At 41.5% G+C, this 21,121-nt stretch overlaps 1 protein-coding gene across 3 annotated transcripts in view; it reads right to left on the reverse strand.

Annotated features, from left to right (window-relative positions):
* Positions 1-21,121, reverse strand: part of fam20b (FAM20B glycosaminoglycan xylosylkinase) — a 155,610-nt gene that overhangs the window by 78,430 nt on the left and 56,059 nt on the right. For all 3 annotated transcript variants that reach the window (XM_043699967.1, XM_043699969.1, XM_043699968.1), the window contains exon 4: positions 16,443-16,529. In XM_043699967.1, the coding sequence (XP_043555902.1) occupies positions 16,443-16,529 (87 nt within the window). The remainder of the gene's footprint in view (positions 1-16,442; positions 16,530-21,121) is intronic.

Below are 21,121 nucleotides of genomic sequence, written 5' to 3' on the forward strand. Positions count from 1 at the left end.
TCTTTTGTGGGAGGTCAGTGTCACTAACTGGGCAGTATTTCTTGCCCGTCCCAGTTGCCCTTAGACGGTGGTGATGAGCTGCCTTCTTGAACTGCTGCAGTCCACCTTCTGAGAGTTGACCCACCATGCTATTAGGGAGGGAATTCCAGGACTTTTACCCAGTGATAGTGAAGGAATGGTGATATATTTCCAAGTCAGGATGGTGAGTGGCTTGGAGGGGAACTTGAAGGTGGTGGTGCCCTTGTCCTTCTAGATGGAAGTGGTCGTGGATTTGGAAGATGCTGTCTGAGGATCTTTGGTGAATTTCTGCAGTGCATCTTGTAGACAGTATACATTCAGCCGAGTGTTAGTGGTGGAAGGAGTAGATGTAGTGCCAATTACATGGGCTGCTTTTCCAGATGGTGTCAAGCTTCTTGAGTGTTGTTGAGGCACATCCAGGCAAGTGGGGAATATTCCATCACATTCCTGACTTGTGCCTTGTAGATGGTGGACAGGCTTTGAGGAGTCAGGTGAGTTACTCGCCTCTGACCTCCTCTTGTAGCCACTGAGTTTATGTGGTGAGTCCAGTTGAGCTTATGGTCAATGATAACATCCTGGGGGGTTAATAGTGGAGGATTCAGTGATAGCAACATCATTTAATATCAAGGGGCAGTGGTTAGATTGTCTCTTATTCATGATGGCCATGGCCTGGCAATTGTGTGGCACAAATATTACCTGCCATTTGTCAGCTCAAGTCTGGATATTATCCAGATCATGTTGAACGTGGACTGCTTCAATATCTGAGGAGTTGTGAATGGTGCTGAACATTATGTAATCATTGGCAAACATACCATCATTGATGGACAGAATGTCATTGATTTGGGTGGCTTAGTGGTTAGCATTGCTGCCTCACAGCTCCAGGGACCCAGGTTCGATTCCAGCCTCAAGCAACTGTGTAGAGTTTGCACATTCTCCTAGTGTATGCGTTGGTTTCCTCCGTGTGCTCCGGTTTTCTCCCACAATCCAAAGATGTGATGGTTAGATGAATTGGCCATGCTAAATTGCCCATAGTGTTCAGTGAAGTGTAGGTTAAGTGCATTAGTCAGGGTACACGTACGGTAATGGGGAGTGCGTTTGGGTCGGTGTTGGGCCGAAGGGCCTGTTTCCATACTGTAGGGATTGTATGAATGAATGAGAAGCAACTGAAGATGGTTGGCTGAGAACACTACCCTGAGAAACTCTTGTAGAGATGTCTTAGAGCCATCAATATGGCCATCGCCTATGTGTCAGGTATGACTCAAACCACAGAATTTGCCCCGATACCTACTGATTTCAGATTTGCTAGGGGTCCTTGATGCCAAGGGCTGTTACTCTCATGTCACCTCTTGAATTCAGCTATGCTGTCCATGTTTGAACCAAGGCTGTATTGAGGTCAGGACCTGAGCGGCACTGGCAGTATCCAAACTGGGCATCACTGAGCAGGCTATTGCTGAGCAGATGGTGCTTGATAGCTCTGTTGGTGACACCTCCCATCACTTTCCTGATGATCGATAGTAGACTGCTGGGGCAGTAATTGGCTGGATTGGATACATCCTGCTTTTTTACGTACAGGACATACCTGGACAATTTTCCACACTGTCGGGTAGAAACGAGTGTTATTACTGCACTGGAACAACTTGGCTAGAGGAGCGGCACGTTTGACGCACAAGTCTTCAGTACTATTACTGGAATGTGTCAGTGTCCGTAGCCTTTGCACTATTCAGTGCCTCCAATCACTTCTTGATATTACGGGGAATGAGTCGAACTGGATGAAGACTGGTATCTGTTCCGTTGGGGACCACTGAAAGGAAGCCCAGATGGATGATCCACTGGGCACTTCTGACTGAAGATTCCTGCAAAATTTTCAGCCTTATCTTTTGCACTGATGTGCTGGGCTCTCCCATTATCGACGATGGGGATATTTGAGGAGCCACCTCCCCCAATGAGCTGTTTGATCATCCACAACCATTCACGACTGGATGTGGCAGGACTGCAGAGCTTAGAGCTGGTTGACGGATCACTTAGCTCTGTGTAACATTGACTACTTATGCTGTTTGGCATGCAAGTGGTCCTGTTTGGTGGCTTCACCAGGTTGACACTTGATCTTCAGATATGTCTGGTGCGGCTCCTGGCATACTCTCCTGCACTCTCCATTGAACCAGGGTTGATTTCCTGGCTTGATGGTAATGGTTGAGTGGGGAATATACCTGGCCATGAGGTTACAGATAGCCCTGGAGTACAGTTCTGCTGCAGTTAATGGTATGGAGAGCCTCATGAGTCTTGAGTTGCTGGATCTGTTCAAATTCTGTCCCAAAGAAGGTTATTCTTGATGTGAAGGGGAGACTTCGTCTCCACAAGGACTGTGCGACGGTCATTCTTACCAATACTATCATGGAGAGATGCATCTGCAGCTGGCAGATTGGTAAGGATGACATCAGGTTTTTCCCTCCTGTTGACTCCCTTACCATCTGCTGCAGACCCAGTCTAGCAGCCATATCCTTTAGAACCCGGCCAACTTGATCTGTAGTACTGTGCCAAGCTACTAGTGGTGGTGGACATTGAAAGACCCAAGCAAGTTCATTTTGTGCCCTTGCCACTATCAGTGCTTCCTCCAAATGTTGTTCAACATGGAGTAGTACCGATTCATTAGTTTAGGGAAAACGGTACATAGTAATCAGCAGATGTTTCCTTCCCCATGTTCAATCTGAAGCCATGAGACCTCATGGGGTCTGGAGTCAATGCTGAGGACTCTCAGGACAATTCCCTCTCGACTGTATACCACTGTGCCGCCACCTCTGACAAGTCTGTCCTGCCAAAGGGATGATGATGGTGGTGTCTGGAACATAGTCATACTTATTGAATCACACCTTCCTGACAATGTCAGGCTGTTGCTTGACTAGTCTATGAGACAGCTCTCCTAATTTTGGCACAAGCCCCCAGATGTTAGTGAGGAGGACCTTGCAGACTTAACAAGGTTGTTTCTGCCATTGTCTTTTCCAGTGCTTAGATCAATGCCTGGTGACTTGTCCGTTTACATTTCCTTGAGATTTTGTAGTGGTTGGTACAACTAAATGGCTTGCTAGACCATTTCCGAGGACAACTGAGAGTCAAGCACATTGCTGTGGATATGGAGTCACATACAGGCCAAACCAGGTGAGGATGGCAGATTTTCTTTCCTTAAGGACATTTATGAACCAGATGGGTTTTTCTGACAATCGACAACAATTAAACGTGATCAGTAGATTCTTAATTCCAGATCTTCTATTGAATTCAAATTCCACCACCTGCCATGATGGGATCCGAATCCAGATTCCCACAACATTAGCCGAGTTTCTGGATTAATAGTCTAGCAGTGATACCACCAGGCCATCACCTTCCCACTACTCCTTTTACCACCCTTTTACTATTGATGTCTCTTAGAAAAAATTTGGATCCCTTTTCCTGTTTCCTGGCAGTCTTTTTTTTTTCAAAAATACTTCTTGTATTTGATTTCTCACCTCCCTTCTGAATCTTCTGTATTCAATTTAGTTCTCAAGTGAATTTACTACTTAACAATTGTCATAAGCACACTCTTTAAAATTTAGTTTCCATTTACTTTGTCATCCAGGGTACTCTGGATTTGTTTATCCTACCTTTCCCTTGCCTGTGTCCAAACATTCTCCTCTTTGACGTTAATCCATTGTTCAGCTACTGTTTTTTCTGCCAACTATTGATTCCAGTCTTTTCAACTAATACCCATCTTGCCCCATTGATGTCTGCTCTTCACCTTACTCTGGACTGACCATTGTCACTCTCCAGAGCCATCCTAAACCTTATGATATAATGATTAAGGTTTTCTAAGTAATCTTCACTGTAACTTGATCTAATTAGCCCACCTCATTCCAAAAAACTATGCCTTGCAATACCCTCGGTCTTATCCTCAGATTGCCTTGCAAATTCCCCCAAATGCAATCCAAAAATATTCAGTGGCCCTTTCACTACCACTGTCCCAAATGAAATATGGGTAATTAAGTCTCTCATTATAATTACTCTAAGGCATTTACACCTCTCAAACTTCTGGCGGTGTATATATTACAATGTAACTGCATCTTCCTTATTCCTTAGCTCGCGCAAATTTGATTCTGTACTTTAACCACCCAAATACCTCATTCTCCAGCAAAAATGCTACCCCTTTTTACCTTTCTAATCTTTTCTACACATCCTGTAATCAGAAACGTTTAACACCCAGACATTCCATTCCTTAAGCCAGGTCTCAACTTCACTATGTCATAATCATGCAATTTCTGATAGTAACTCCCCAATCTTGTTAACCATATTCCATACTTCCAAGAATGCTGTGTAACCCCAATTTAGCCTTCACTACTTTTTTCTCTTACTTAACTTATTAAATAACCACTTGTTATGTTAGTGCTGCGTGCCTCTCCTAAAATTTCATATACCCTCGTATTATTTGCCCATATTCTCTCCTGGTTCCCATACGCTTGCTGAGTTCGTTTAAACTCTCAACAGCACTAGCAAATTGCCTGAAATGAATGTTATCCCAGCTCTGGTCAAGTGTAATACGCCTGGCCTGTTCCAGTGCCATCACTCCAAAGCCAGTCCCAATATCCCAGCAAATTAAACCTGTCCCTCCTACATCATCTTCCAGCCACGCACTCTTCTGTCTTATTTTCGTATTTTTGTACTTACTCACACAGGGCATTTGAAGTAATCAAGAGTCTATTACTTTGAAGTTATACTTGCTAATTTTCTATCTACCTCCCTGAATTCCAATTAGGGATTTACATCCCTTCCACCTATATTGTTAGTATCAATGTGATCCACGGCCTGTTCATCCTGCCACAGACGAACGCCCTAGAACCAGGGAGGGAACAAATGACGCAGGATTCACGTTATCTGCTGAAGAAACGCCCATCTGTTCTAACTAAAGAATTCCCTTTCAGTTGAGCCATAGAGTCATACAATACTGTACCAGACCCTTTGGTTCAGCCAGTCCATGCGGACCATAATCCCAAACTAAATTAGTCCCACCTCTCAGTACTTGGCCCACATCCTGCCAAATATTTCTTATTTGTGTAATTACCTAAATATCTTTTAAACATTGTACCCGCATCCATCACTTCTTTTGGAAGTTCACTGCACACACAAACCAAAACAAAATGCCCCTTATGTTCTTTTTAAATCTTTCTCCTCTCTCTTTAAAAATATAGCCCTTTAGTCTTGAAATCCCACCATAGAGACAAGACACATGCCTTTCACCTTACCTATACCCCTCAGTATTTCATAAACCTCTATAACGTTACGTCTCAACCTAGCCAGCTTCCCATTATAACTCAAATGCTCCATTCCCGGCAACATCTTGGTAAATCTCTTCTGAACTCTCTCCAGTTTAATAATATTCTTCCGACAATAGGGCAATACTACTCCAGAAGGGGCCCCACCAAAGTCCTGTACATCCTCAACATAACTTCCCAATTCCTATATTCAAAGGTCTGAGCACTGACGGCAAGCATGCTGAATGCCTTCTTAACCACCTTATCTACATGTGATGTAAAGTTCAAAAAATTATCTGAGCCCCTAAAACACTCTGTTCTACAACCCTGCCCAAGGGCCTACTTTTAACTGTATAAGTCTGGTCTTTTTTTTGTCTTAGTAAAATGTAACAACTTGAATTCATCCAAATCAAACTCCATTTGCTACTCTTGACCCACTGACCCAATTGATCAAATCTCTTCATAATTTTAGATAACCTTCTTTACTGTCCACTATACCATCAATTTTGGTGTCAACTACTAACTTACCAACCATGCCTTCTATATTCTCATCTAAATCATTTATATAAATGGCAAACAAAAGTGGACCCAGCACGATCCCTGTGTAATATCACTGGTTACCAGTCTGGAAAACAACCCTCCACTATCACTCTCTGTTTACTGTCATTAAGCCAATTTTTTCTTCAAATTGGCAAGCTCACCCTGAATCCCATGTAATCTAATTTTAATAATTTAGAATGTGGTCAAATGCTTTACTAAAGTACAAGTAAACAATGTCTACCACTCTGCCTTTGTCAATCTTCTTGGTTACTTCCTCAAAAAACTCAAATCAAGTTTGTAATTTCCCTTGCATAAAACCATGTTCACTGTCCCTAATCATTCCTTGCCTCTCCAACTGCATATAAATCCTACCTTTCAGAATCAGTTCCAGTAACTTACCCATCACCAAAGTCGGACTCACAAGCATATAGATCCTAGGCTTCTCCTTACATCCTTTCTTAAACAAAGGCACATTAGCCACTCTTCAGTCATTTGGCACCTCACTCATAGTTATAGATGATACAAATATTTCTACAAGGCACCTGCACCTAACTTTCCACAAAGTCCTGGATCAGATCCTGAAGATCTATCCACCTTTATATTTTCTAAGACCTCCAGCACCTCCTGTTCTGTAATGTGAACTGTTTTCAAAACATTATTTACTTCAGAGTCCTCTCATCTCTATTTCTTTCTCCACAGTAAAAAGTGATGCAAAATATTAATTTAATATCTCACCCATCTCCTGAGGTTCAACACAAAGACGACCTGTTTGATCTTTAAGAGGCCCTACTCTCTCTTTCTAGCTGTTCTTCTGCTCTTATTATACTTGCAGAATCACTTTGGCTTATTCTTGATCTTATTTACCACGGCTATCTCAGATCCTCTCTTTGCCTTCCTGATCTCCTCCTTAAGAATAGCCCTATACTCTTAACACTGTTCAAAAGGTTAATTTGAACCCAGTTGTTTTACTGTAATATATGATTATTTTTTTATTCTTGACTAGAACTTCAATATCATTCTTCACCCATTGTTCTCTAATCCTACTAGTCTTATTGTTTGCTTTAACATGAACATAATGACTCTGAAATCTTGCTATTGCACTTTTGAAAACCTCCCACTTATCAAATGTCCCTTTATTTGCAAACAGTCTACTCCAAGCAATTTTTAAAAGTTCTTGTCTGATACCATTAAAATTTGCCTACTCCAATTAAAAACTTGAAATTTTATGAAAGGCTTATCTTTTTCCATAACTATTTTAAAAAACATTATTAGACCCAACATGTTGCCCTACTATCACTTCAGTCACTTGCCCTATCATATTACACAAGAGATTATCAAGTTTTGTTCCTTCTCTAGTAGGAACATGTACATATTGATAAAGAGAATTTTCCTGAACACATTTAACAAATGCTTTACCATCCAAATCTTTAAGTATGGTATTTGGGAAACTAAAATGACCACTACCCTTTCACTCTTCTTGCTTCCCTCCAGTACATCTTGACCTCTCCTGGTGCCATGGCATAGCTTTTGCTGCATTCAGGATCCACTTCCCTCATCAATATCCAAAACAGAAAAAACAGGTTGGACTGGACCTCTGGAGACTCCTGCACTACTTAACTGTTTCACTTGGACCGTCTGGTGACTTACCCGTTCCTGAAAGGCCTGACTTGCGGTGTGACCACTTCCATATAATTCTCTGCTTCATGGATACACTTCACTAACTCCAGCCATTGACTGAGCTCTGAAACCTGGAGCTCAAGCTTTTGCAGACATCTCTTGCACACGTATTCAGCTAGGTTCTGAACTTCGGCCTGTATTTAACCAGCAAACCTGAAACACACTCCCAAATTGGTCCAAATCCTCTTGCCTCCTGAAAAGTAAACAAATGCGCCCAACTCTCAGCCTATCTTTAGGTTCTATTCATGTAGGTCCAACTCCTCTCACCTGCAGAAGGCATCTTAAATTCCACCAACTGCTTTGCTGGAATTTGAACCCATAGCAGTATATGCTGGGACTCTGGGTTACCAGATTACCATTATCCCACCATCTCCTTGATTTGAACATTAGGTTAATAACCCCAAACAGCAGACTAATGATATTACCATTACATTACATCTTCCTCTGCAGGTAGGTGTTCTGAATCACTCAAATCATCCAATGAAAAGCCAATTCTAATACCCACACACTGATCCTAATTCCAGGTCGGAGTCGAGAGTTACACCTCAGAATTATTTCTGAAACTAATTTAAGAGTCCCAGTCCCAGGCGATATTTCTCAATTAATTCTAGGTCAGATCAGCAAAAAATGTTATTTATGAAATTCAAGATGATTAACACCTGGGGGGAAACCGTTGAGAAACCTGTAGGATTGGTCTAGATTGCATTTGCTATTTGATTTTTGCCACAGAGTTGTTTGATTATAGTCTTTTATCCATACAAATGGCAGGTTATTCTGAGTGTTAGAATTCAAATTATTATGCATTATATTAACATTATGCAGTAACATTCATTATTGGTTGTTCAAGGCTATGAAAACATGTGGCTTTATTCTCTAATTACTCTGGAACTTTCAGTTTATCTACTTTAAGAAAAATGGCACTGGTTCCTAATAGGTGTAGACACTCTCACTCTTTTACTTCTTTTTGGTAGAATTGTAAGCCAAGTTTAGAGTTTATAGAGTCATAGAGATGTACAGCACGGAAATAGATCCTTCAGTCCCGTTTGCCAGCATTTGGCCCATGTCCCTCTAAACCATTCCTATATTCATATACCCATTCAGATGCCTTTTAAATGCTGTAATTGTACCAGCCTGCACCATTTCCTCTGGCAACTCATTCCATACACGCATCATCCTCTGCATGAAAAGGTTGCCCTTTAGGACCCTTTGAAATCTTTCCCCTCTCAACGTAAACCTGTGCCCTCTAGTTTTGGACTCCCCCAACCCTGGGGAAAAGACTTTGTCTATTTACCCTATCCATGCCCCTCATGATTTTAAAAGGTCACCCCTCGAGCTCTGAACAGCTGTGTGATATTTAAAGTAAAGGGAAGCAAACAAAACAATTAGTTGCTGCTAGAGTGATCTAGAGGACAATCAATTTACTTGTCAATCCATGGAACACTGTGGACACAACTAGTTCGACACTGTTAGTCAAAGGAAGACTGATGTTACCTAGCCAACATATTATTGATTAAAATAAAGGGGAGGGAATAAAAAATTCTGACTGGCTTTGACAAGTGCAGAGTGATTTCCAAGGAGATATCGGACAGGCTGAAATGTTTCACTCTCCCTAGTTTCTATCTAGTTAAAGAATTATTGTAGAAAAGAATCCCTGTCTGTTAAAGAAACACATAAATAGTTCTGAAAGTGTATCAATTGAACTGTTTGCATTCACCGATGAGCGCAAACAATCATTCTTCTGAACAACTCATTATCTAAGGATTGCATGAAGGCTTGGGATTCAATCATTTGAAACTGTTTAATTGATTTGGCATATTATAATTCTTCCATTTTCTTTTAAATTTATCTTTTAACTGTTCTCACCTGAGAGAGACTGGGTATAAATCATAGATATTAATTAGATTATCTTGTTATTTAGCTTTGTCCTGCTATAGTATTAAGAATCAGTTGTTAATGTTTTTTTAAAGTTATAAACTTGGTGTCTCAGATCTGTTATTTGTAAACTCTGATTATAAAAAATTGGGCAATTTTGAGGGTTATTGAATATTTCAATTTCAGTATGTGGTGAACCATGGATATTAAGATTGGCTTGCAATCCCTGGTCGTAAAACAGTCCATAAAATAAACTTGGCAATCTGGGATTGTCACAACTACCAGCTTGACATTTGAACACACTTCTTCACATATTTTCACACTGTAGCAACAGATGAAATACTTGAACCATATCTGCTTCATATACCATTGCAGAGAGCTAAAACAGCATCAGCAACAGAAATATATCAAATTCAGGAGGCAGTGGCCAGACAGGAACTCAAGTCTGCTCACCATTCAATAAGATCACGGTTAATCTTTTACTTTTATCCCACCTCCCTGCCCCTTCCCCCATATCTTTTGATTACCTTAATGAATAAAAGAAATTATCTATCTTGGTCTTAAATACTGGAAATTCAACAAGCAAGCATTCATATTTCCCAGGGGGTTAATATTCCAAAGAATGACCCCGGAATGAAGCAGGTTTTCTTGAATGCTCAATAATTAATCAGTGATTCTGATCTTGACACTACGAATCACAGAAAAATAATAGTCTTTAATTGTTTTTAAAAAAGAGATTGTGGATACCGTTGACTACGCTAGCATTTGTTTTCCATTCTTCGTTGCCCACAAGAGTATGATGGAAAGCGGATTTCTTGAAAGGCTATAGTCAATATTCTGTACTGTGTCATAACTCACTCGAGTAGATCACTGGAAATCAAGTCCCACTATTCCCGGAGTCATCACAAATCTGGAAAGAATTAGTCAACTATCCAAAGTCGCCAAATTTATCTGGCTGATGAACTCAGGTCAAAAGTCAACAGGTTTCCATATGTAATAAGATAATAACTGCTTATCAGAAATCGTCTTTACTCAATGGCAATTAGAAAATATGAACTGCTAATTTCCACCTCTATACAACTTGAAACCCAACTCTTTTAAATTATCCCCTTCACAAACTGACACACAAAGACTGGCAGAACCTGGACGTTAAGTTTGGTAAAAGGCAAAACCAATATCAGGGAGAAACCACCGGTCAGGACTACAGCAGTTGATAAGTTGTTTCTGTTGGTTTATTCCAATTCCTTCTCCGATCTTTACAGTTAATATCAAGCTGTTTGCACACCAATGCTTCCTCACATTCACTGCCTTGAAAGGCTTTTGATTTCTGCTTCAACAGGGCATTTGCAGAAAAAAAAAGTGAATGAAAGACAGCTAGATGTTAGAGGAAACTTTCTGGCATCACTACACAGAGTCAAATAGTCATTCAACATGGAAACAGACTCTTCAGTCCATCTCATTCGTACCGACCAAACATCCCAATCTGACCTGGTCCCATTTGCCAATATTTGGCCCATATCCCTCTAAACCCTTTCTATTCGTATACCCACCCTGATTCTTTACCCACCTCCACTACTTTCTCTGGCAGCTTGTTCCATACACTCCATCTGCTGCATGAAAAATGTACCCCTCAGGCCTTTTTAAATCTATTCTTCCTTATTTAAACCTATATCCTCTAGTTTTGGACTCCCTCACCCTAGGAAAAAGACCTTGGCTATTCACTCCATCTATGCCCTGCATGATTTTATAAACCTCTATAAAGGTCACCCCTCAGCCTCCAACACTCCAGAGGGAAAAAAAAAGCCCAGTCTGTCCAGCATCTCCCTATAACTCAAGCACTCCAGTCATGGCAACATCCTTGTAAATCTTTTCTGCACCCTTTCAAGTTTAACAACTTCCTTCCTACATAAGTGTAAATAGAATTGTAAGTAATATTCTAAAACTGGCCTAACAATGTCCTGCAGAGCCGCAACATGACACACCAACTCCTGTACTCAACATTCTGACCAATGAAGGCAAATGTGCCAAACGCCTGCTTCACTATCCTGTCTACCAGCAACTCCACATTCAGGGAACTATGCACCTGCACCCCAAATCTCTGTTCAGCAACACTTCCCAGGACCCTAACCATTAATTATATACACCCTGCCCTGGTGGGCCTTACCAAAATTATCTTATATTTATCTAAATTAAACTCCACTTGCCATTCCTCAGCCCAATGGTCTGTTCTGATCAAGGTCCCATTGTACTCTAAGATAATCATCTTTACTTTCACTGCACCACCTATTTTGGTGTCATCTGCAAACTAATTAACCATAATCCCTATATTCCCATCAAAATCATTTATAAATGACACAAAACAGTGGACCCAGCACCAATCCTTGTGACACACTGCTGGTTACAGGACTCCAGTCCGAAAAGCAAACTTCTACCACCACCATCTGTCTCCTACCTTCAAGCTAATTTTGTATCCAATTGGCTAGCTGCCCCGGAGCCCATGTGATTTAACCTTACAAACCAGTCTATCATGCAGCAGCTTGTCGAACGCTTGACAGAAGTGATTTAACCGACATCTACGACTCTGCTTTCATCAATCTTCTTTGTCGCCTCTTCAAAAAACTCAGTCAAATTACTAAGACACGATTTCCCACACACAAAGCCATGTTGACTATCCCTAATCAGTCACAGTAAAGGGGGAGATTTTTTGATGATTTCCTTTTCCACGCTGGGTGGCTCTCTGCTGTATTGGACTCGGAAACGCTATAGTCACTTGGTCAGAACCAATCAAAACATCGTTGTCAAGCAGTTGTTCCACTGTTCAGATGTTCCAGAAAAAAGGCAATATTGTATACAAGTCAATACATGGTCCAGTAAGAATTATTTAAACATGATATGATAAATAAACGGTGATCTTTTTGCAGAGTTTCCTTGGTTTAAAGCAATACCTTGCTTTTTTAAGTTCACAGGCCAAAAATAAGGCAGTAAAAATATATGGTCTTTATGTGCCCACACTTTGGAAAGATGAAAATTTTCATCACATGGTGTGATGACAGACAACAGGAAACAAGACAAATCTACTCATCCTTTCTGGAAGACCATATAGCAATATCCACAGATAAGCCCCTGTCCACTACCTTGGTCACCTCTTCAAACAATTCAGTGAAGTTTGTCAGCATGATCTACCTGACATGAATCCATGTTGGCTTTCCCTGATTAATTGAAAATTTCAAGATGTTCAGTTACTCCATCCTTAAATGATAGATTCCAACAATTTCCCCACCAGAGATGTTGGACTAACTGGTCTGTAATTCCCCGGTTTTCCTCTTTCACCATTCTTAAAAAGCAGTGTGACATATGCAGAAAGATGGCTCCTGGATCCAGAGAACGCTAAAAGATTATAATTAGGACATCTACAATGTGCTCCCCATGCCCTTTAAACCCTCTGATGAAAAGTTAGGTCCAGAGATTTGTCACTCAAATCGCATTAAATAAACATTGGCAATGAGGAAATTAAGTTATTATTATTTAGTCTAGGGCCCCAATCCATTGTTAATTTCCTTGGGACTTGTAACAAACTACCCTCCTTTTCTACCATTAAAAACTGAGCCAAAGTGATTATTCAATATATCTGCTATTTTCCCATAATCATTAACAATATCCCCACTTTCAGTGTTCAGTAGGCCAACATTGCTCCTGACCACCCACTTTCCCTTCATGCAAATATAAAATTTGTCTTTGATTTTGATATCCCTGGTAAGTTTTCTTTCATAGTTCCTTTTAGCAGCTCTTAAAAGCCTTTTGCTGGACTTTGCATCTTTCCCATTCAGCAGGATCTGTGCTGCTTTTGGCCTGTGAACTTAAAAAAGCAAGGTACTGCTTTAAACCAAGGAAACTCTGCAAAAAGATCACCATTTATTTATCATATCATGTTTAAATAATTCTTACTGGACCATGTATTGACTTGTATACAAATTGCCTTTTTTCTGGAACATCTGAACAGTGGAACAACTGCTTTCTTGTAAGCCCTTTCTTTTGGTGTTATCCTGTCCCTTATCTCTTCAGTTGCCTATGGCTACGTTTTCTATGAAGTTTATCCCCCTACCTCAAACTGGTTTCATATTGTGTAAATGTTTCTTTAAAAACTCTCCACTGATGTTCAATTGTTTTATCCTTGAGTACATTTTCCCAGTTTACTGTACATAATCTCTGTCTCATCTTATGAAATCCTTAAACTTCGAAACTTTTGCGTATTATGCGCCAGGGATGAACTCATATGTATCTGGTATGGCTCTTTGTTGCATCATTATCCCTGGAAACCTCCTCTGACAGTGAATCTGCGAATAAATTTCCTGTACTTTACCTTCAACTTGCTGTGCATGGTAAATGCCCATGTTGCCACTGGCCAGTCCATGGAGGCTCAGTAGTTAGCACCACTATCTTACAGCACAAAGGCCTCAGGTACGAAGTCTGCACATTCTCCCTGCGTCTGTGTGGGTTTCCTCCAGGAGCTTCAGTTTTCGCCCACAGTCCAAAGATGTGCATGTTAGGTAGCTTGGCTGTGCTAAAAATTGTCACTTAGTATCCACGGTGGTGGAGGCTAGGTGGGCTAGATGTGCTAAATGTGGGGTGACAGGGATAGGGTGGGTGGGACGCTCTTCAGAAGGTTGGTGTAGACTCAATGGGTCTCTTTCAGCACTGTAAGGATTCTATGATTAGCTTGCTTATCTTTCAATTGACATGAAAATGCCTGCACATTCCCTGCGTGGAGAACAGGTCAGTTAGGGGTGCAACAAGTCCTTAAGCACGAGTCCTCAGTACAATAAAACTTTGGTCAGGGCCCATAACCTTTGCTGTATACAGTGCCTTTCACTATTTCTCAGTAACACGTAGTGGGAATTTAATTAGCTGCTGGTACAGCGGGATCTGTAATACTGTGGACCTCAACAAGGGGAACAGATGGATCATTCATTCAGCACTTTGGCTGAAGATGATTGCAAATGCTTAAGCCTCATCTTTTGCATTGAGTTGATCAGTTCTTTCATCACTGGGGATAGGAATGTTGTAGAGACTCCTGCTCCTGTCCAACAGCTTTAACAACTAGATGTGAAAAAATTGCAGAGCTTAGTTTTGATACATTGGTTGTGGGATCATTTAGTTCTGTCTACTGAATGTTGCTGCCACTGTTTGGAATGTAATCAGTCCTGTGCTGTACACCTCAATTTTAGGTATGCCTCATGCTGTTCCTGGCATTGCTGTAGGTCTGTAGTCATGTAGAAGCCAGACTAGGTAACAATGAGATGCCCTTACCTAGATGACATAAGTGAATCTGATGGTGTTTCACAACAATTGGTAATGGCTCCATGTTCACTATTAGATTAATTTTAATAGTCTTCATTGCCTACAGGAATAGTGCCAGAAGACTGGAGGATAGCAAATGTCCCCTTGTTCAAGAAGGGGAGTAGAGACAACTATGGTAATTAAAGATTAATGAACCTTACTTTGGTTGTGGGTAAAGTGTTGGACAAAGTTATAAGAGATAGGATTTGTAATTATCTAGACAGGAATAAATTGATTAGGGAAAGTCAACACGGTTTTGTGAAGGGTAGGTCGTGCCTCAGAAAGCTTATTGAGTTTTTTGAGATGGTGACCAAACAGGTGGATGAGGGTAAAGTGGTTGATGTGCTGTGTACGGATTTCAGTAAGACATTTGACAAGATTCCCACAGTAGGCTATAGCACAAAATACAGAGGCATGGGATTGAGGGTGATTTAGCAGTTTGGATCAGTAATTGGCGAGCTGAAAGGTGGCATTTGATGGGAAATGTTCATCCTGGAGTTCAGTTACTAGCAGTGTACAACAATGAAATGTTTTGGGGCCACTGCTGTTTGTCATTTTTATAAATGACCTATATGAGGGCATAGAAGGATGGGTTAGTAAATTTGTGGATGACACTGCGGTCAGTGCAGTTGTGGACTGTGCTGAAGTATGCTGCAGGTTACAGAGGGGCATAGATAAGCTGCAGTGCTGGGCTGAGAAGTGGTAAGTGGAGTGTAAGGTGATTCACTTTGGAAGGAGCAATAGGAATAAAGAGCACTGGGCTAATGGTAAGATTCTTGGTAAAGTATTTGAGCAGAGAGATCTCAGTGTTCATGTGCATGGATTCCTGAAAGTTGCCACTTAGGTTGATATGGTTGTTAAGAAGGTATACAGTGTGTTCGCTTTTATTAGTAGAAGGATTGAGTTTCGAAGCCAGGAGGTCATGCTGCAGCTGTTCAAAATTCTGGTGCAGCTGCAGTTGGAGTATTGCATACAGTTCTGGTCACTGCATTATAGGAAAGAAATAGCAGCTTTGGAAAGGATTCGGAGAAGATTTACTAGGATGTGGTATGGAGGGAAGGTCTTATGAGAAAAGGCTGAGGTGACTTAATTGAGACATATAAGATAATCAGAGAGTTAAATAAATGGACAGTGAGAGAATTTTTCCTCGGATGGAGACGGCTAGCACGAGGGAACATAACTTTAAATTGAGGGGTGATAGATATAGGACAGATGTTAGAGGTAATTTTTTTTACTCAGAGAATGTGAATTGCACTGCCTGCAACAGTTGCAGACTCGCCAACTTTAAGGGCATTTAACTGGTCATGGAATAAACGTATGGATGAAAATAGAATAGTGTAGGATAGATATGCTTCAAATTGGTTCCACAGATTGGTACAACATGGACTGCCAAAGACCATGTACTACACTGTAATGTTCTATGTTCTAGATTCGTTAACTGATTTAAAATTCCGTCGTAACACATGTCCACAGAGCATTTGCCTGTGTTTCTGGATTACGAGTTCAGTGACTTTACCACTATGCCACTGCCGTCCCAATATTTAAATCAGATAATTGCAACATGAGGGAAATGAGAGTTCGACAATGAAAACACAAAATGCTAACTAGCCTGACTGCAATTTAGTTTTCCACAAATAGAGTGAAACGAAAAGATTTTTGATTTCAGCAAAATCTGAAAACAATTTTCAGTCTAGTACTATTTTTCTAAAACCATGTATACAGTACCTATCCAGATGAAAAGCAGATACTTCAGCATTGTGTCTGTCATAACCAGCATATGGTTCCCCTTCCACGACATAACTTCTGCTGTACCTAAAACAAAAGGAAAAGAAATAATTAAATAAGAATTAAACTTCAACAGATTGTAATAGTATGGAAGACAGCTATATGTTGTTTTCAAGTGTATCAGATGGAAAGATGACTACTGATTATCAGTACTATAAAGTACAATATCAGTCAGTTATTTAAAGAATCACACAGTTCTGAACTGTGGCAAGTATCAAAACAGATGCATCCACAAACAAGATTCAGTGAGTAAGTTGCAAGGGAGCAGTTGCTATTGTCATCTTCCACTCCAAACATTTTTCTAGTTCTATTGATAATGAGGGACCATTGTTACAGTTCTCGTTGATTTTTCTTTTTTTTAATCAATTTTGGTTTGGATTGAGAACTGAGCTAAAGATAATTTTCGACTGTGGGTAAAAGTTAAAAGGTGAACAAACCAAACAAGTTTTTGTTTATTCGTGAGGCTAGGTCTGCAAATTAATTGCAGGTTGGTTCCTGATCAGAAGGTTCTACAGACACTCAGTCACCAGAGAAGAATAACATGTTTAAACAGAGAGCAGAAGTTGGCTATTAATGAGGTCAGTATCTGGGGATTGGTTCCAGGTCTGGAAAAGACGAAATGCTCAAGCAGATGGCAAAAACTGAATGCTAAGTGGAACTTTGTGGAGAAGGTGGTCAATCTGTCAGGGAGCGGTGAAGTGTTTGCCCCGTCGATGCTGCAGAATAAAGATATTAAAGCTCCCTACCTAACCTCCCATGTGCAGTTCTTTGAATCTCTGAAAATAGAAAACTAAGTTGTTAGTATTACTGCCCTTATCGGAGTGAACTATAAAGGTGACCCTCATCAACATCTTCAGAGAATTCAACCAAGAAATCATTGTCTGTGCCAGTGGAAAAACTCACTTAAGTAATCTGGGTCAGTTTTTTATTTTCTTTCATTTATCCCATAACTTTTGTTTGTCTGTCAGTCTTCTATGTGAATGGGCTGAAAACAAAGGCTTTGAGTTTATAGTATAGACCAATTAGATTATTTTATTTATTTTTTTACTGCTAAAGTCACTATAAGGAGAATAAATTACTAAGTCATTTAAGATATAAACTGGCATCTGGAATTATTTATTCAAAAAGTCTGGGACTGGTTATTCAAGAAATCTGGTTAGGAACTATAGAGGCTAATTTTGAGAGATCTAGGTGTTAATACAAAAGATAGAAAGGCTGATTTGGTTCAGCTATCTACGTGTCATTATATCATCCCATTAATTACACAGTGTCTGCAGCTTAGAAAATCCACTTACCCAGCACAAGGTGATACACCACCAATTTCATCTATTAAAGTATCATATAGTCTCTAATAACCATTCCCATTTTACCACTCAATTGGAAAAATATCTAGGAGTAGAAACTCAGGTCAGGCATTGTCTCTGGAAAAATTGTAGCATTGACTCCATTCCATAACTTCATATTTTTACAAAAGATGACTGAAGCTTTTTGCAATAATTTTCAGCCAGAAGTGCCAAGTAAATGATTAATCTCACCTGCCACAAGAGGTCCTGAGCATCACAGATGTCAGTCTTCAGCCAATTTGATTCCCACCACTTGATATCATAAAATGGCTGACTGCAGTGGATTCTACAAAAGCTATGGGCCCTGACAACATTCCTGCATTAATAATAAAGACTTTGTCCTTCACATCTTGCCACACACCAAGCCAAACTATTCCAGTTCATTTGCAGCACAGGTACCTACAAAGAATTGCAGAAAATTGCCCAAGCATGTCCTGTACACAAAAAGCAGAATAAATGCAAATCAGCCAATTACTACCCCATCAGTCTATTCTCAATCTTCAATAAAGTGACAGAAGTAGCAGTCAATAATGCTACCAAGAAGCACTCATTTCGAAATAACCTAAAACAAACAAAGGTGGTTCGGGTTGTTGGATTTCAGGTTTCTCAACTCTACAGGAATTAGGTATTTTCTAATCAACCTGAAATAAGTCATTATTAAACTGCTCTGGAGTACGTGGGACTTGAAGCAGCCCAGAACGCCACAATTCCTCAGATACTGAAGCAGTCCACATTCACATGTAGCAAGGCCTGTACAATATCTAGGCTTTGGTTGACAAGAGGCAAGTAACGTTTGTGCCAAGCAATGACAATCTCTAATAACAGAGAATCTAAACATTCTCCCACGACATTAAATGACATTACGATAACTGAATTCTCCCACTACAAAATATGAGTGTTATCACTAGCCAGAAATTGAAATGGACTACCACATAAATAAATAATAGCAATATCCTTACAGATGCAGAAAATCTGAAACAAAAACAGAAAATGGAGAAAATTCAGTAGATTATTTTGTTTAATTTCATATTGATGAAGTTATGCTGGCAGCTTCTGTGGAGACAGGAACAGAGTCGATGCTTTGAGTACAATAGGACTCCTGAAGAACAGTTATGATTCATCTGATACAGTTCTGCAGACACATCGGATCACCACCATCTGCATACTCCCTGCAACTCATCCTTAAGTATAATGCCACTGTAACTTTAGTACTAATGGGTCAAATTCCTGGAACTCGCTCCCTAACAGTATTTATAGGCGTTTTTTCACTCCATGCACTGGTTCAAGGAGACAGCTTACCATCATCTTCTCAAGGGATGGGCAATAAATGCTAGCTCAGCCAGGAATGCCACATCTCATTAATGAATAAAAATAAATTAGGACAAACAAAAAAGGGGATTGTATGACCTTTTCTGCAGTTCATCTGACAATAAAAGGAATGGAGTTGAAAAATGTGGTGCTGGAAAAACACAGCAGGCCAGGCAGCATCGAGAAGCAGGAGAATCGACGTTTCGAGCATAAGCCCTTCTTCAGGAATGAGGCTGGTGTGCCAAGCGGGCTGAGATAAAAGGTAGGGAGGAGGGAATTTGGGGGAGGGACGCTGGGAATACAATAGGTGGAAGGAGGTGAGGGTGAGGATGATAGGCTGAAGAGGGGGTGGGGGCGGAGAGGTCGGGAAGAAGATTGCAGGTCAAGAGGGCGGTGTTGAATCCAGGGGTTGTGACTAAGATAAGGTGGGGGGGAGGGGAAATGAGGAAGCTGGAGAAATCTATATTTATTCTGTGTGGTTGGAGGCATCGGGTGCAGTGGATACAGTAAATGATGTGTGTGGAGGTGCAGGTGAATTTGCGACGGATATAGAAGGATCCATTGGGGCCTTGGAGGGAGGTGAGGGGGGAGGTATGGGTGCAAGTTTTGCGCTTCTTGCAGTTGAAGGGGAGGTGCCGGGAGTGGAGGTTGAGTTGGTGGGGGGTGTGGACCTGACGAGGGAGTTACGGAGGGAGTGGTCTCTCCTGAGTGCTGATAGGGGTGGAGAGGGAAATATATCCCTGGTCTGTCTGGAGGTGGCAGAAATGACGGAGGATGATATGATGTATCCGGAGGTTGGTGGGGTGGAAGGTGAGGAGCAGTGGGGTTCTGTCCTGGTGGCGATTGGAGGGGTGGGTTTCAAGGGCGGAGGTGCGCCCCCCACCTTTTCCTTCACTACATCGATGATTGTATTGGCGCTACCTCGTGCTCCGACGAGGAGGTTGAACAGATCATCCACTTTACTAACACCTTCCACCCCGACCTCAAATTTATCTGGACCGTCACAGACTCCTCCCTCCCCTTTCTAGACCTCTCCATTTCTATCTCAGGCGATCGACCCAACACAGACATTTACTACAAACCGACCGACTCCCACAGCTACCTAGATTACACCTTCTCCAACCCTGGCCCCTGTAAAAACGCCATCCCATATTCCCAATTCCTCTGCCTCTGCCGCATCTGCTCCCAGGAGGACCAATTCCACTACTGAACATCTCAAATGGCCTCCTTCTTCAAAGATCGCAAATTCCCCTCCAATATGGTCGATGATGCTCTCCACCGCATCTCCTCCACTTCCCGCACCTCCGCCATTGAACCCCACCCCTCCAATGCCACCAGGACAGAACCCCACTGGTCCTCAACTTCCACCCCACCCATCTCCGGATACATCGTATCATCCTCCATCATTTCCGCCACCTCCAGACAGACCCCACCACCAGGGATATATTTCCCTCTCCACCCCTATCAACATTCAGGAGAGACCCCACTCTCCGCGACTCCCTCATCAGGTCCACACGGCCACCAACACAACCTCCACTCCTGGCACCTTCCCCTGCAACCACAAGATGTGCAAAGCTTGCGCCCACACCTCCTCCCTCCAAGGCCCCAATGGATCCTTCTATATCAGTCACAAATTCACCTGCACACACATCAGTTACTGTATCCGCTGCACCCAATATGGTCTCCTCTACATTGGGGAGGACAGGTCGCCTACTTGCGGAATGTTTCAGGGAACACCTCTGAGACACCCTCACCAACCAAACCAACCGTCCCGTGGCTGAACACTTTAGCTCCCCCTCCCACTCCGCCAAGGACATGCAGGTCCTTGGCCTCCTCCATCGCCAGACCTTGGCCACACGACACCTGGAGGAAGAGCGCCTCATCTTCCACCTAGGAACCATCCAACCACACGGGATGAATGTAGATTTCTCCAGCTTCCTCATTTCCCCTCCCCCCCCACCTTATCTC

This window comes from Chiloscyllium plagiosum, chromosome 11 (genome assembly GCF_004010195.1).
Source record: "Chiloscyllium plagiosum isolate BGI_BamShark_2017 chromosome 11, ASM401019v2, whole genome shotgun sequence".
NCBI lineage: Eukaryota > Metazoa > Chordata > Chondrichthyes > Orectolobiformes > Hemiscylliidae > Chiloscyllium > Chiloscyllium plagiosum.